The sequence below is a fragment of the Sciurus vulgaris genome (genome assembly GCF_902686455.1).
Source record: "Sciurus vulgaris genome assembly, chromosome: 3".
NCBI lineage: Eukaryota > Metazoa > Chordata > Mammalia > Rodentia > Sciuridae > Sciurus > Sciurus vulgaris.
The window spans coordinates 120,582,922-120,599,968 of NC_136463.1; the positions used below are offsets into that span (position 1 = coordinate 120,582,922).

General features: G+C 33.8%; 1 protein-coding gene and 1 long non-coding RNA gene across 5 annotated transcripts in view; one reads left to right on the forward strand and one right to left on the reverse strand.

The window, feature by feature from the left end:
* Positions 1 to 17,047, reverse strand: part of LOC306657926 (sodium channel protein type 1 subunit alpha-like) — a 271,243-nt gene that overhangs the window by 208,306 nt on the left and 45,890 nt on the right. For 3 of the 4 annotated variants that reach the window (XM_079134422.1, XM_079134421.1, XM_079134423.1), the window contains 3 exons: positions 12,182 to 12,299; positions 6,567 to 6,721; positions 3,060 to 3,233 (listed from right to left, as the gene is read on the reverse strand). The exons of the other annotated variant lie outside the window; for it this stretch is intronic. In XM_079134422.1, coding sequence (XP_078990548.1) covers positions 3,060 to 3,233; positions 6,567 to 6,721; positions 12,182 to 12,299 — 447 coding nt within the window. The remainder of the gene's footprint in view (positions 1 to 3,059; positions 3,234 to 6,566; positions 6,722 to 12,181; positions 12,300 to 17,047) is intronic. 4 annotated transcript variants of the gene reach the window in all.
* The window catches only part of LOC306657931, a 106,927-nt gene that overhangs the window by 65,048 nt on the left and 24,832 nt on the right, over positions 1 to 17,047 (forward strand). The window lies entirely within an intron of this gene.

A 17,047-nucleotide genomic window follows, 5' to 3' on the forward strand; every position in this document is an offset into this window, starting at 1 on the left:
TCCGTTCCAACTAAATTGCTTCCCTTATCATGTTAGATTCACCCATTCGAGTTCATTATTTTTCATTTAATGTACACTTAAAAACTAAGTATGCTCCCATTTTAATCAGAAAAAAACCAGTTTTAAAACACCAATTATAATTTGAATAGCCTCCTGAAGTATTAGATCAGTACTCTAAACCAGTTAAGCAAGTTTTATAATATTGAATATATGATTATTATTGAGAAAACTACAGTATAATCTGTGCCTGAGAACATTTATATGCTTCTCTATAAATGCATCTATCTACCTAGCAAACTGTGCATCCCTTTGTACATACACAAATATGTGCCCATTTTAATGAATGATGCACAATAAATAAGTTTCAATCAATAACTTGCAGAAACCAGAAGAGTCCATCCTCTGAACAGCAAATCAAATCAGTGGTTGTGAAACATAAATATGCATTAGATTAATGTTTAAACCTTGTTATGACAGTTTGCTGGTTCCCAGTCCCAGAGATTGTGATTCAGTAGATTTTAGAGGGGCTTTGAGAATTTCCCCCACTAATGAGTTCCTACCTACATGTACCTGTTTTTGGTTCAGACATCATACTCTGAGAACAACTGTTGTCAATAAGCTTCTAAATTTTTGAAAAATAAAAATATTCAGGCTGGGTTCAGGGGTGTGTGCCTATAGACCCAACTACTTGGGATCAAAAGGCAAGAAAATCATAAGTTCGAGGACAGCCTGAGAAGCTAAACAACATACTGAGACTCTGTCTTAAAAAAAATAAAAAAAGAAAAGAAATAAACCCTTCCCCCAAATCTGTATTCCTAGATTTCTATCTCTATCAGCCAGAATACTCTGTGGAGCTTTACTCTCAGGGTATTATAAAATTTTGTATGCATGTATATATCTGTTTTCAAAATATTAAATAGCATTTCAAATTGAAGTTATATGCTTTCCTGAGTTCTGCACATTATGTATTCTTAAACATTCTTATTATACACATTGAGATTCCCAGTTCAAATTTTCAAGTATAAAACAAAATAATTTATTATTAAATAGTGATATCCCCTATCTTTTAATTAAAATAAATTAATCTCTGTTTGGAAATGTTTTGTCATAAGTTGAGTTATAAAAATGAGTATACTTATGATAATGTTTTCAAAGTTTTAAGATGTCTTAAATATTTTTATAACTTTTAAAAGATCTAATTGTATTAAAAGTTTAAGAGAAAAAATAGCCTATATTCCTTTTGTTGTTTTTTTCTTATTTTAGTTAATTTTTCTTTAAAACTACCCTATTACAGAAAGCATTCATATTATCGCTTTTCTTCCTCTGGTTGGTAACTAAATAATTTGATTTATCAAAGGTGAATAAAAACTGTATAAGATCATTAATGTAAGTTATCAAAAATAGAATTTTCATGGAGAATTCTACATTTGGCATAATGAATAGCTGTACACTGAAAAAATTGTGCATAATTTATATAAAAAATTAAAGAGATATTGTGTTTCATGTTTTGTGCTATTAAAAAAAAAAAAAAAAAGAGTGAGTGGTTGGGCATGGTGGTGCACACCTGTAATCCCAGAGACTCAGGGGGCTAAGGCAGGAGGATCACAAGTTCAAGGCCAGCCTCAGGAACTTAGTGAGGCCCTAAGTAACTTAGGGAGACCCTAAAAAATAAATAAATAAAAAAATAAAAAGGATCAGAGACAGTTGAGTGGTAAAGGGCCCTGGATTCAATCCCCAGTACTAAACAAACAAACAAAAAAACCCAAAACAACTGAGTTTTACGTAAAATAGTTGATAAACTTAACTAAAGTGAATATGACTACTTTTGGTTTGATTTTGTAGGAGGAATTTGCTGTTTATGGTCATATTTATAATAATATATGGATGATACTGTATTAATTTTTTTGGATGATGCCAACCCTTGAATGTTAAAGCACTTATCAGTAGTATAAAAATTTCTATGCGGCACACTATTCCAGGTATCACGTAGAATAACTCTCTAAAAACTGTGACTTTGTATTGGATATTTCTTCTTAACCACAAAGGCTAGATTTCTGAAAAATCTATGGAAACTAGCAAAAGATTGAAGAGCACATTCTGAGAAAAATAAGATAGGGTAAACAAGGTCATGCCTTTTCCAGTAATATAAAATATATCAATAATATGTTAATAAATCAGATCATTAAAGTTTAAAATAGGTCATACTAAATACAAATGAATGATTAATAATGAGTGCTATGACATTAATATCTATTTTAGATTCCTTCATTTCATAAATTTAACTCTCCTTCCCAATTATCACAAAGAGAAGCCTGAAAAAATGTTTCATATTTTAAAAAATAATACATACAGTAGGCTTATATATTTTCCATCATTTAAATACTCAGCAGTTCTTTGAATTTATCATTTGAAATTATTAATGCCTACACTGTGCCACTGCCATTCTAGAAGTAAAGGGCAGTTGCTTGTTTGAGACAGGAACAAAAATCATGACTCTGGTTTTCTCTGTACTTATGATGAAGTACTTTGAAATTCCATTCTTTTCCTTCCCCCAGTATAAAACCAATGGGCCATAGCTGCCATTTTTTACATAAATTTCAGCTCACTTATCAGACAACTTGATATATTCTTCATTCTCTCATGTCTTTTAATTCTATATTGTGACAAATTAGTATTTTCTGTCTTTAATCTGTGATAAATCTGTGATTTTTAACCACCCACTAGTTTTTCATTTTGTTCTTAATCTTAACAGGAATCATATTCAGATCATATCTTTTTAAAAAGCACATTTCCTCTGATTACAGAAAACATATGCAAAAGTCCATTATAAATGCTATATGGTACAGAGAAGAATTTACATTCATTGAAGGATTTTCTTCATAAATATATTTCTGCCAGTTGTACCAACATTTCTAAAAACCTATACCCATGACCTGAAAGTACATGAAGCTAACAAAATTAAAATATGATACTATATAATATTGATGAAGATTTTTTTCAGATCATATTATAAGGATAAATTTAAAATCGTCTTTTAAAATTTACTCCAAAGGACCTACATCAACAATTAAGAAATCCAGCCAACACCAGGCATTGGTGAAATATGTCTTATAACCATATGCCACCCATTTTAGAAGCATTTCCAGAATGAAGATGTAGGTGAATATCTTGTCCGCATACTCCAGAATAATCTTAATTGTCTTTTTCTTTTCAATATATATATCTTCAAAAGCCTGTGGAAATAATATTCAAACTTCAATTCATGCATAATTTAAAACTTAGAGATACAGGAAATACAATTCTGATGGGGACCACTGAAATGTAATACTGCTGTGAGCCAGCTGTCCCTCTTCTAGTTTATGGATACCCAATGGCAATTAGTTCTGGGCTTCTCACCAGTTGTTTCACAAGGCAAAGAGAATAGTGCAAAATAATAAAATTACTAATAATTCTCTGAAAGAAGCATATCTGACAGCTGCAGGGATATCTACCTTCATCTAACCCTTTTCCTCATTCAAACTGTATGAATCCTGATCATTTAAGGCACCATTCCAGGTCAGTTCCTCTTATAAATCTTTCACATCTTCCTCTCCCTTTTAAGCCCTGCTGTAGGGTTTAGAACCTCTATTCTGGCCCTCACAAGCTTGTACATTCCAGTGCCTACCACTACATCAAGAAAATAGCAGACAAGAGCAAACACTACCAAATTAATTATTGCAATAGGGCTACAAAACACAGTTGTTTTACAGAACACATTTTTTTCCCTTTGACTCCTGCATCCATACTTCATCATCTATCAAAAGCTTTGACTCTCCAAATCACCATTAAATTCCCTGCATGAATGTGACATTAATATTGTCCAAGAACTTTTAATAAGCAACAGACAATGTAACCATAAGTCTTTTGGGAAATAATTTGAATGGACAAAGAATTGAGCTTACTGAGACACTGAAAATGACTGTTGCTCTAAATAGGTCCCAAATTTTAGAATTTTGCCTTTCAGATAGAAACACTATTTACCTGGTTGGAAGAAAGAAAGTCAAAGGACCTATATCCTTGTTGGTTAACGCTGTATTTCCTGTCCTCGTTTATGGGTGTGTATCATCCTCATTCTTTTGTTTCCAATTTCTGCTCTCAATACTTTAAAAACTATTCCTAGCACTTTTTGCAAACTTATAATATCAATACTGAAGGAAATTAAGAAATTGGGGTGGAGAGAATTGACAGATTTGTTAAGATGCTCAAAGAAGATGCCAGCAGGGGCCATGGTTCAGAGTCAGTGGAATGGAAGTTCAGCAGAAGGCTTCTAACTCCTAGGACCTTCCTGCTCTTTCCAAGTTCTGGAGAAAACAGGCAAACCCGCTGAGCAGAAATGATGGCGGTTACTGTCCTTAAAGTATAAAGTCAAGTATGGGAACTGGTCACAGGGAAGAAGGATCCTGTTCCTGGAAGTAGGGGTGCAGGTTCACAGCAGGACCAGCAGTGACTCTCTGTGAGGAGAAGCAGATGTCCTGATGGAGTATGGCTTAATGACTGGTCTCAGAACAGGACACGGGGCTTTGCTGCAGGCAGCTTGGCTTCCAGGACCCATTTTGTGGGTGTGGGAACAGGAGGAAAGGATGCCACTATGTGGTCTCTGCCTGAGTGGGGATTTAGGTTTTACTCATAGTCATTTCAGTGACAACTCATTTATGTCTTCTTGGTGTGTTCTTATTTTGAATGAAAATAGACTGGTTTTAAAGTTGGACTTCAATTAAGTTATAGCTCTTTGGTTACTAGCTTTGGGACATTAAGGAATGTTTTAAATTCTGCATTCATCTTCTTCTTCATTGAGAGAAGAAGGAAAACACCATAATTTTCCAGAAACTTAAAGTTCTTAAGTTTTTTTTTTTTTTTTTAATTTTGTAGACAGGTATTTAAAAAATCTCGCTTAATTATCAGACTGTCCAAGTGAAAGCCCCAAATTCTTGAAATACTCTTCATTTTTCCTTCATACAACTCATTTGGATTCCAGTTTTGAGAACACCTTCTCTCAAAATGTCATCTCCTTTTTAGACATTTTGAAGGAGTAATTCTAAACTTTAGAAGTGATTTAGAGTCATTCTAAGCTTTTTTTTGTGTTTCAAATCTCTCTGTAAGTTTTGATCATGTATATGACTCAGCATGGAATGAACTTCAGTTACTAGGAATATGAGAAGTTATAGACAATATTAAGATTCCTGCTTGCACGACACCAGATAAGTAAAAGTGTTTTTCTTATTTTCTGCTTTTTAGAGGCAAGTCTTATTTAGAGAGGCTATTTATCAAGGACGTGTGATGGTACCTGGGTGCTTTTGATAGGGATGCCAAGAATACAAGACCCTGACTGCTCTCACCCAGGTCCTTTCTCATGGTTGGGTTTGGGGCAAACGACATTGAGGGAAATTGGGACAAAGAGCAGGGTAAACTGGTATAAAAGGATGTTTTCCTTAAGCTCTGTGTTCTTTGCCTGTGATGTTTACCCTCTAGTGTACAGCACTTACCCAGCATTCACTGTGCCACTATGGGGCCTGCAACAGGAGGACCAACACTAATGCATTGAAGCGTATGCTACGTTGGTCCCACAAATAATGAGGTCCTTTATCTCTAACCTGGGCATCTCATTTCTGCCAGCATTTATGAATGACTGTATGGTTAATGTATTAGCCTGTGAGTGGAGTAAAATCAAATCCCGGATCTATGAAGACTGTCTACATGGCAATAAGTTCTTGAGTATTCTGCTTTCAGTATAATGGAATTTACGGTAGCATATCCAGCTGAATGTGGGCTAATGGGCTTCTAATGACTCCTCTTTGTGAGGGTCACAGGAAAGGAAAGCAATTTTAAAAAGGCTCAGGGAGATTATAGCTCTCCTAGATCCCTTTCAATGCTTAGAAGGTACTTATAGATGTACAAGGGTGAGAAACTTCTCACATTCTTGCCCTAAAACATTCATTTACTTGCCTCTATGAAAACATGCAAGCTGCTTCAGGAGCTGATAATGTTTGTATTTCCACCGTATCTCTGGTCACCTATACTTGCTCTTCCTCCCATGGCATTCTCTATAGCTCAGCAACTTTTAATTTCTTAATATCTGATGCTTTTTTATGCTTCTTTACCATTATATACTTGCTCCCCTCAGCCCACCTTGACTGGCTGAAAATGTTTATTCTTCCTAGACCTTACAAAGCATCATCATCATGTGCCATTCTGAAATCACAAGTGGCCAATTGTTCTTTGCTGCTACAGCTTTATGTATATACTTCACTTACAAATGCATCCCAGTATCTCTCTCCTCGATATTACTCTCTTAGCTCCTGGAGAATGTTACCTGGATCAGATCTATCTTTACATTCAACCCAGCAGGAATAGTGCCTGATGTGTTGGAATACTCAGTAAATATTCATTGAGTTCAACTGAAATTTTGTCCTTGGCAATTATAGGGATTTTTTTCCTGAGGTAAAACAACCTGCCATGATATTTTTATCTTCCGGCTCATTTATTAAAAATACTGACAATCAATATTGTTTAGGTATCAGATCTCTTACCAGAGCTCCACTGCTGAGCAGGATCATAAGAACAATGAAGCTTTCAAACCAACTGTGTTCAACTATTCGATAGCAGGTTTTCCTGATGTTCCACCAGATTTTTCCTTTCCCTGACTCTGTGTTAACTTGGCAGCATGGGAATCTCCGAACACAACCTGGAAAGAAAGACAAGCATGCAACATCTCAATACTCAAAAAGTTTACAATATATTATTTAATGGAAAAAATTTTCTGTGATACACTTGTAATCAAATCACTTCTAACACTTATGCCTGCAGTTTCAAATTCATTTTGGACATCACCCTCTCTCATCTTCTTATTTCCCTGGTTTTCTTAATATTTGTTAGTTATTTTTTATGTTATTGTCCTCTGTAATTCCCTGATTTCTCCTCAACCTCCTCCACACTGTTTATACAACTTTGATTTAATGAATGAATGAATGAACTAAACTCTGTGGGGACAATGCATTCCAGGATCTTCTTGCTAACAGATTTTCCTAAGTGTAGATCTGTCCTATAATTTGAGATGTTTCCACTCTCCTATTAAAAACTTTTTTCAGAAACACCATCCTAAGCAATATTATGGAAATTAATGGTAGATCCTAAAATTAAGTTCAAAAGAAATACATCTTCATTGGAGGATGCAATTTTGAAGTATTCTAAATTAAAGAGAAATGTGACTTGAGACTCCTAGATATAATATATATTGCTATGAAAAAGGTTTTTAATTAAAATGTTTAAGTTTAGCTCAGACAGCAGAAACATTTGAGATGAAATTACTATTTTATTTTATTTTATTTATTTTATTTGACTGGGGATTAAACCCAAGGGCATTTAACCACTGAGCCACATCCCCAGCCCTTTTATTGTTTTACTTTTTGAGACAGAGTCTTGCTAAGATGCTTAGGAACTCACTAAGTTGCTAAGGTTAGCCTCAAACTTGCCATCCTCCTGCCTCAGCCTCCCAAGTTGCTGGAATTACAGCACCATGCCTGGATGACATGGAATATTCTCTCTCTCTCTCTCTCTCTTTTGACATGGAATATTCCTAATAGAAACTTAATGCTTGAGACTTCAGAATCTATATTTACCTTAGAAAACAAAGATCATATGCAGAACAGAATCTTCTTGCCTCAAGTAAAGATTATTGGAAAATAAAGTTTTCATTTGTTTAAAAAGAGTTTACTTTCTGGACTTTATTTTTATCAGCATTAAAATTGAAGAGAAACATTATTCTTACAAGGGAAGAAAAAACATGATGCATTCTAATTTGAAAAGTGGGTACATTTATTTTATCTGAGATGAAGGTTCATAAATATTGCTCACAGGGTTTATCACACCTCAGAGAGTTTCCCTCTTATTTTGAGGCAAGAGTGCTCCATCACCTGTCTGGCTTTTATGCAAAGGCCTATCCCAAGAGATTTCTAACCTAGCTGGTTAGTAATGTTATCACACACCTTCTCTTTAAAGGACTATTAGTTAAATGTAAACATAACAGAGAACCTCTCAAACATTCTAATGAGTCCCAGTGGGTAAATGCTATGTCTTTGGGGTGGTTTCATTAATTTGCTCTCATGATACATTACACAAAGTCTAACCTGGGTTTCATCATGTTAAACACATAATCTCAAATGAAAAAGTGCCAATTGACTTCTACACAGACAGACTGCCCATTAATAAAAACATAACAGCATAATCAATATAATCTATGCAAAAAGTGACTAGAAAAAATTTTTTTCCACTATTTTGTTAAAATGTCTAAATCCTCTAAATAAATGTTTTATTCACATTTTCCTTTCAGAAGAAAAGAAATAAAAAGGTGGAAATGGGTTGGGTATTTATTATTCAAGTCAGCATTGGTAATTAGTTATTTTATAAGTTGGTGAACTCAGAACGTTTTGGGGAGATGAGTTTCCACATACCAAATTAACAGAAAATACATTATTTTAAGGAAAGGAGGTTATTCATTTTAACTCAAATTCTGACTAAATAATTAATGAATTGTATAATCCAAAAGGAGTACAATATAAAATCAAGTAGAATCAAGGTGACATGTCAAATGCAAAATTTTATAGGCTGCCCAGACATGCAGAATGAAGGACAGTGAGAACAGCGTGAGGCCTGGGGAAGTAGTCTGACGTCTTGAATCACAAAGTCATGGGACAGAACTAAGGACAGACATGGCATAAGAGGAAAGAGGAATAAGGGGGAAAGATGAAGGAAATCAATAAAACACATTAGTAAGGTGATAGTTACAAAGCTGAGAAGGATCAATGAATGTGAAGCAGCAAATGACAAAATCATTTGAACAATCATCTTCAGTGGAAGCACAGTACTCTCATTTAACCATCTCTCTTACTTCCTTTGATTTTTTTCTTCTGCTTTTCTGGTAACAAAGATCTCTGGAGGCCAAATGCTGCAGTGAACTAGCATTGGTTAGATGTCAGCTCTTGGAGACCAGTGTTGAATTTGTGAGAGTCGTTTCCATTGAAAGTAAAGAAGTTGACAATTTCCCATCCTATAAAGTCTAATGTTCTCAAAGTTTTCATGTGGAGACAATATATTCCTATTTCTGAGAACCCCAAATATGAACTCATCTTTGACTCCTTTCTTTTGCTTCCTATATCCAATATATCAGCAAATCCTTCCAGCTCTAACTTCAAAATACACTTAGAATCTCACCCTGTCACCATTCCCACCATTCCCAACATCAACCAAGCTCTCACTGGGATTACTGCAGAGACCTCCAAGAAATCGCCCATCTTTTTCCATTGCTATCTATCTGACTACTCTTAAGATGGCAGATTGTGAGACTTTCACCCAGATTCTTATCATATTCTTTAAAACTCTTAGGATCTTTACTACGTCTCTGACCTCAACTTTAACACACTTCATATCTCTCAATCTGTTCTATGCATTCTTGCCCCTTGGTTTTCCTCCAGGGTTATGCACATCTCCACCTTGCAGTAGTGCCTTTGTTATTCTGCCTACAATACTCTTCCTTCTTATATTCACATGATCCAGCTTCACTTTTCCTGAGGTCCCTGATCAAATGTCAGGGCCTCTATAAAAAGGCCTTCTTGAGTCATTATATTTGATGATAGTAAGTCCTTATCCCTCACCTTTCCTTTTACTATCTTCATATTTCACATTATTTGAGCAAGGGAAAGTGTTTTATTCACAACTCTATCTTCCTCCAATGCCAGGGACTGGATGCGGAATCTAGATGGTATCTAGTAATTGTTTATTGAAAGAAGGAATGAATAAATGGTTGAAAGGCCAAGCAAATTTTGGCTTCTATTTTGAATTTATCACGCTGAGTCTCTTAACCAAACAGGTCTGGTGACTGTATAAAACCTCCAGTGAAGTGTATCAAAACGATGTGACTCAGAGTTGTGCTCCCTCCATCGGTTTTCAATGGCCCAGGCCAAGGATCATTTGAAAATGTGTCTCCATGGCATGTCTTCTACACCAGCCTCAATTTAGAAATTATAAATGATCTCAAAGTAACCAAAAGAGTATTCTCATTAATGTTTCTCAGAATTAACAACCTTTATAAATTTCTTATCGCAGTAAAAAGGCCACCCTATAGTAAGAAAAAAGAGAGTATTAACACTTTCTGTAGAGTTTAAAGTTTTTCTAGAGCCTTTTTCTGGTTTGAAGGCTTAATTTGTTTTATAAACCCAAATTCTTTATAGTTAAAGTAATATCTTAGGTAATGGTCATTCATAAAATGGATAAGGGAAATCTTGGTACATCTGCACAGATTAAACTTTACAAGATTGATGCTAATTACTGAGAAACAAATGAGACATGTGGACAAAATTCGCAAATGCTCTTAACATTAACAATTATAAGGGAAATTCCATGAGCTCTGCTATGGCAATGATTTCAGCAAACATAAAACTTGTATCAACTGGGTAAGATGCTCCTTTGCTTCCCATATAAAATGATACTTGGTGTGTATTTAAAGAAAATCCATGCCCTTATTGCAGTTTGTAGATATCTTTATTCTTCAGTTACTTTGCTTAATGCATGAGTGTTTTAGGAGACCTCTTGAGAAATCTTGAAGACTGAAAGCAAATCAATGAGTTTACAAAAATAATGATGTTGAAAGTAAGCCCATGAGTAAATAGCAAGTCATTAGAATCAATGCTAGCACAGCTTCTACACAAGACTCTTAACAAAATACCTGAAAACCAATAAGGAGAGCAGAGGAAAAAGGGAGCTAGGCATTATGCCAATTAATTAATAAGAATTATTTCCTTTAATCTGTCACTATCTCCATGACAGTAATGCTGTTGTTACACTCATTTTTACAGATGAGGCATCTGAAGTATAAGATTTAAAAAATGGGCTCATGGCCTCAGAGATGGTTACTAAGTAGATCAACTAAAAAATTATGTTTACCAGGCTTAAATCTCGTGTGTGCTCCATAATATTGTCTCATACTGCAACCCTACTCTAGGTTTGTGTGTTTTTTACTTAGACAATATAATGCTTATTCAGATAATATTGAGCACTTTCCTAGATAGAAGTCAAAGTAACTACATTGAATAAAACCCCTGGCAAATTTCAAGGGCAGTGAGCAGTTGCATATGGCAGGAAATGAAAAAGAGGGAGAGTAATATCAGAAAAAATGACTGAGGCCAAATGTAAAAGGTTTCACATGTCAAGTTACAGACTTCAGATTTTATCCTATAAAACAAGGGTTCCCAATTTAAGCATGTATAAGAATCCTCTGAAGAACATGGGCCTTATCTCCAGTGTGTCTAATGAGCTTGTGATTAGAAAAGAAGAGGTAGAAGCTTTCTCAGTTTTCAGCCTAAGAGACAGGGTAGACCACAATGTTACTAAATGAGTAAAGAAGAGAAGCTGTAGATTATGTGAAGGAGAACACACTAAATTTGTTTTATACTTCTTAACCTTGAGATGTTTTAAGGCAACAGAAGATGGCCAACCAAGTGTTGTGATCAGATCTAGAATGCAAGAGTGAGGCCAGGGTAAAGAAATTCATTTTAAGAACCAATGGCATAGAAATGGTTGTTCAAGCCATCTCTTGGACTTTCAGAATAAGAAAAATACCGAGGGTCAAAAATGTGGGGAAATGTCACTAATTTCAGGAGGTGCAGAAAAATAGTCAATAAAAGAAATAGAAGGACCTGTAAAGTAAGTGTCACAGATGTAGAAGAATGATGTTGGGCTCTGGTCTCTGAAACTAAGTGGAGGAAAGAATTCTGAGGCTGAAGTGTCGGTAAATTTCAGTTTTTGATGAAAAGGACAACAGTACCATCTGTCCCATTAACTTGAATTCTAGTGGTTCCACAGTGCTCAAATGTGAATTAAGGATCCAGAATGAGAAGTATGAAGTTCCCACAGGAGCAGGGAGCTTTACAGTGAATGCACTGTCATTAAAAAGCATTGCTAGTGGAGTAACATAAACGGAGAAACTGAGGTTTAGAGAACACCAGTGACTTACCTTTAAATAGAGCCACCAGGGAATCAACAAGGAACGGAGTCTTACGACTTTGTAAATACCCATCCCCCCAATATGTATTATGTATTAAGACAAAATCCAAAACACTAATAAATGTTGGTGTTTTAATTTTTTTCTTACCATCTGTAAAACAGGCTTCTGGCTCATCTGAATTCACAGGTTCGGCCTCGGCTTCTTCTTCTCCTGGCAGAGGGTTATCAACTGTGCTGCACTCAGAGGAACTCGATCGGTTTAATCTCTAAAAAAGAATTTGCCACCCACCAGAGAGATCATTTAGGGTTCATTCAAGTCCTACATTTAAGCCTCAATTAATAATCAGTCATGCAAAGTATTATGAAGAAAGTTTCACAGTAAGATGGCCATACGAAATGTATAAACACACATTGAGGTCAAGGAACCTTACAATGCATCTGTACTTGATCTTTCTATCTACACATCCTGGGAAAAATAAGTTATTTTTTATGATGCTAACAAGTTTTTGGACAAAATTCTCATAGGTAATATTTTGATATTAACTATGTGGCAAAGCATTGGCCACATTTTATATTATTTTTTATGTTTAATATAAATGTCTATAAAACAGTTATTATTTTAGTACAACTAAAACCCTAATAGAAATAATATATACGTGACAAATTGCCAGTTCTGGCTAGTTGAAAGGTCAGATCTGACAAAATAAAAAGTTTGTAAACATTAAAAAAATAGCATAAAATAAAATCTAAACATATTTTCTAATATCTCTCTTGAATTAAAAAATATGTAGCAGGATGATATAGATAGAAGGTCTTTAAACAAGACTGGCAAAATCAAATAATGCATAGGAATCAAAATGTGAAGGACCATACCAACACTACCCTTTATATTATAAAATTTTAGAATACAGAACAGATCATAAAGTATTATTTATAATGTCCAAAGAGTGGCTACTAAAGGAAACACCACATGCAAACTCTGAAACGAAGATTCAGTGAAATCAAACAGGCAGACTTATACATGGGAGCAATGAGTTCAATGTCATTATGATCATCTAGCTGATCATAACAAACAAGTCCCCCCGAGAACTTCACGACAAACATGATGTCTATACACACATACACAGAAGTTTTTACAGCAAATACATACAGAAATTGTAGCAAAACGGTCTAATTTCCCTACTCTTGTTTTATAAAGAAATAGAGCAACATATTAATGAAAGTGTTCATTTCTCATTTTCATTTGTTAAATGACATGTGATTATGTAAAACTACTAGTTATTACAACACATGCTTCTCTTATTAGTATTACAGCTTTAATTTTGGAGCATATGTTAAGCAAATACAAGTACTAAAATGAGGAAATATTGACTTCAGTTAAATTGATGTTTCAACTATTAATTTGTATTAATATCAGAGGCTCAATCTAAATTATTAATTTTTAGAGAGTGATATAGAATCTAGAAATATTTTTATGAGTATCATATTAAATTCTTAGTGCTATTATCATCACCAGCTTACAACCTCAGTGAAAATGGCATTGATGGGGGAAGGAGAAGGTAAGTATTAACATGGGTAATTGGTCAAATTGTGTTATATGCAGGCAAGAATGTGCTAAAATGAAACTCACTACTCTGTATAATTAGTATGTACCAATAAAAAATTTTAAGTGGCACAAGTAATGTATATAAAGAATAGTTTAAGGAAAGTCCTTTTATAGATGGAATAAAGAATTATGAATACTGTATTAAATTAATAGGCCTAGCCTCAATTAGCAGACGCATTATTCCTACTAGGTTGAGGATTTGTTAAGAGTATCAGTTATGAACAACATTGGTATAAAAATTCATTTAAAATAGATCTTTAAAACTGATTGAATTCATTTAAAATTACTTTAAAATAAGAAAGGGAAAATCAATTATAACTGAATATTCTGTAAGACTTAAGTTTATAAAATATACATTGTCAGGGAAGAATATTGGGGAAATACTAATGTTTTGTACTGTGCCCATTATCATAAAAACTGGGCCTTTTTTTGCCATATTAATAAGGCTGTGATTATTTGATGAAATAAAATCTTGACTTCTCATTTGTAAGTGAGCTGTCATTCAGGAATTGGTAGACAAGACCTTATGTTTCTATGGAGTTGAGACTAAGTCTTTTAACCCCCAAAATAACTACTGGCCTAGATTTTGAGCCAAAAGAGTAGGAAGAATTGCTAATATAAAGAATATGAAGGACCTCTCTACTATTAGCCAAAATATTAGCAATAGAAATAGTGGTTTTCTCTCAGCTGGAAACAACTTTTAAATAAAATGATTTTTGTCTGCAGAATTCTGACAGGCTAAATTAATGAAAGCATCTTCGATATCAGTATTTGGTTTACTCACTTTTTGTTATTTGTTTATTTTTATGTGGTGCTGGGGAGGCACGTGTGCTAGGCAAGTGCTCTACCACTGAGCCACAATCCCAAACCAGTTTTCTCACTTTTTAAAAGGTCATTGACAAAGAGGAATTATGCTGAGAGTTAGATAATGAGCAAGTGAAATATTCAGGAAAATTTATGTGGTACATCTTGCTACTGAAACCTTCCTTTTCATATACAGTTTTTATGGTAAATTTTGTCAAATAAATTTAGAATATGGCTCAGATTTTACATCAGAAATTAAAGCAATCCAGTAATGTTCACTTGACCAGTATTATCAAAGTAGTCAGCATAAATGATAATTAATGTAGAGCACAAGTCAAATTACCATACTTAATAGTATTTTAGATATTTAATGTTTTCCTGCAAATGCATTAGATATTCACATAGTAGCTATTTCAGTACTTTGTATAAAATTGAATATATATATATATATAATACACATGCCTTAGCAGTGGAGACTGTTGAGGTCCAATCTATTCAGCCTTTGAAATCTATACTTTTTAAGGTTTCTTTAATGGGGTTCTAAAAAGTATGCCTTTAAATAGAAAGGCTAAAAAAAACCAAAAAACAAAAATTTTCTCTGTGGAGAAATTTAATAATTATATCAGGCATTTCTAAATTTAACTATTACAATTTGTTTTATTTTACTATACAGAAAAGATAATGCCAACTATGTATGTTGTTTAATATAACTAATTTTATGATTGCCTTCATTTTTATAAATTTGGTTTCTTAGTTTTCTTTGTAGTTTTGGAAAAGAAAGAATACGCTATATTAAGAAATGAAATAAATACTTTATTATGATGAAATTCCATTTTGATACCACAAATTCACCTTTCTGTAATTTTCAAAGAGGTTTGATTTTAACATAAAATCCCATTTTTCTCTATTACTTATTTTTTTAATGAAGTTTTTAAAAAAATTTTATTTTTGGCAGTCTTCATACAAATAAAATTAAACTAAAAATAAGCATAGACTCAGGAAGGGGTTCTCACTGTTGTAAGGAATAGAAAGATTTCCACAGTTACATTCTTTCCTTTTATTGAATAAGGTGATTTGACTGTACCTTCTAACATTCTTTCATTCTTTCTTTTCTTTTTATGTAAACAATACATTTGATTCAAAAATTTTAATCTTTCCACATTCTTCAATGTGTATCCATTAAACGTGGTAGTTCTGAAGCAATGACTATCTTGATGGTGAACTTATGCAGATAAGAAGTCCCTTTCTCTTATTGAAAATATAATCAAATTAAAACCTTTATTATTCCTTTTGGTTGACTTGAAGATTTGTGTCTACAACACTGCATGTGAGTAGAGACACTATTAAATAAGTGTCCTAGTAGAAAATGCCCTAAGTCAGTCACTTACAAATTTATTATTAACATTTCCTGAGATAGGCATTAACATTACAAGGCTATTTCACCTTGCTATGAGTGGTAGTTTAATGCTAGTCAGTAATTTCTAGTTCCAAGAGAAGTGAAGGAAGATGATCTAATGACAACAAACTGCCACTCAAAGGCAAAAACGAACACAGCAGCACTGTAGAGATCACAGAACCTGACAAAAATTTTTCTCAGAGAGGATAGCTGACATTGAAAACATCTCAAAGATGTTACATTCAAAGTACATACCATAAGGCTGCTTGCTTCAAACCAGGAAAGAAAGATACTCTTTAAGGAGCAGAGTCTAGAGTAGTTATTTCACTTGAGCATTAACACAAAGACACAAAATAGACAGCAAGAAGGTTGAGAGAGGCAAATTGAAACAAAGGTATTGGCACAAAAAAGAAAAATTATGGAAGCCATGTGTCAATAAGCAGGAAAAACAATTTTATGAGACTGGAGTTCCTTATCACCCATTTTTAAATTCAACAACCTAATTTTGCAATCCATATCTGTAATGATATTCCTGAATCATTAAGGAGCAAAATAAAGTTCAAAATAAAAGATCACAGGACCTTTAAAGAAGAATTCTACAGATTACTAGGTTTATCTTAGAGTCCAGTGTTTTTCCAGTTTATCATTTTTATGGGATACTTTGAATTTAAATATTCCTTTGTGTAGCACCACAGTAGTTTTTCTCTACTTTGTAAGAATTACGGTTTTCTTTCAAACCTTTGGAGAAACACAAACTTGATTTTGCATAGCCTTTTTCAACTGGAGAGCACCTCTGACATTATCATCTGTGTTTTCCATCTTGCATGTAATGACATTTAGTTTCTTTACCTGATTTAGATTTCTGGACCCTTATTCTTTTTCTGATCCTTCTGAAATTGCTAAAGATTCTTTTAAAAATGTGATTCCCCATGTTAAAAGAAACACTCCAGGTATTCTTTATCAATGGAAATATAATAGTATTTTCCTCTCTGTTATCAGGATTCCCATGTCACTTCACTGACTTAGCAGAAAACGTTTGGTTTATTTACAAGTTGCAACAAAATGTTGGCTCACATTATAATTATGGGCAGCTAAATTTTTGCTTTTTCAAATCAAGGGCAAGAAAATGAAATATTTTTCTTTCTTAGTGTTCTTTGTTTATTGCCAGCAGAGGAACTTTGTGTAGGCTCATGGGGAACAGCTGCTCA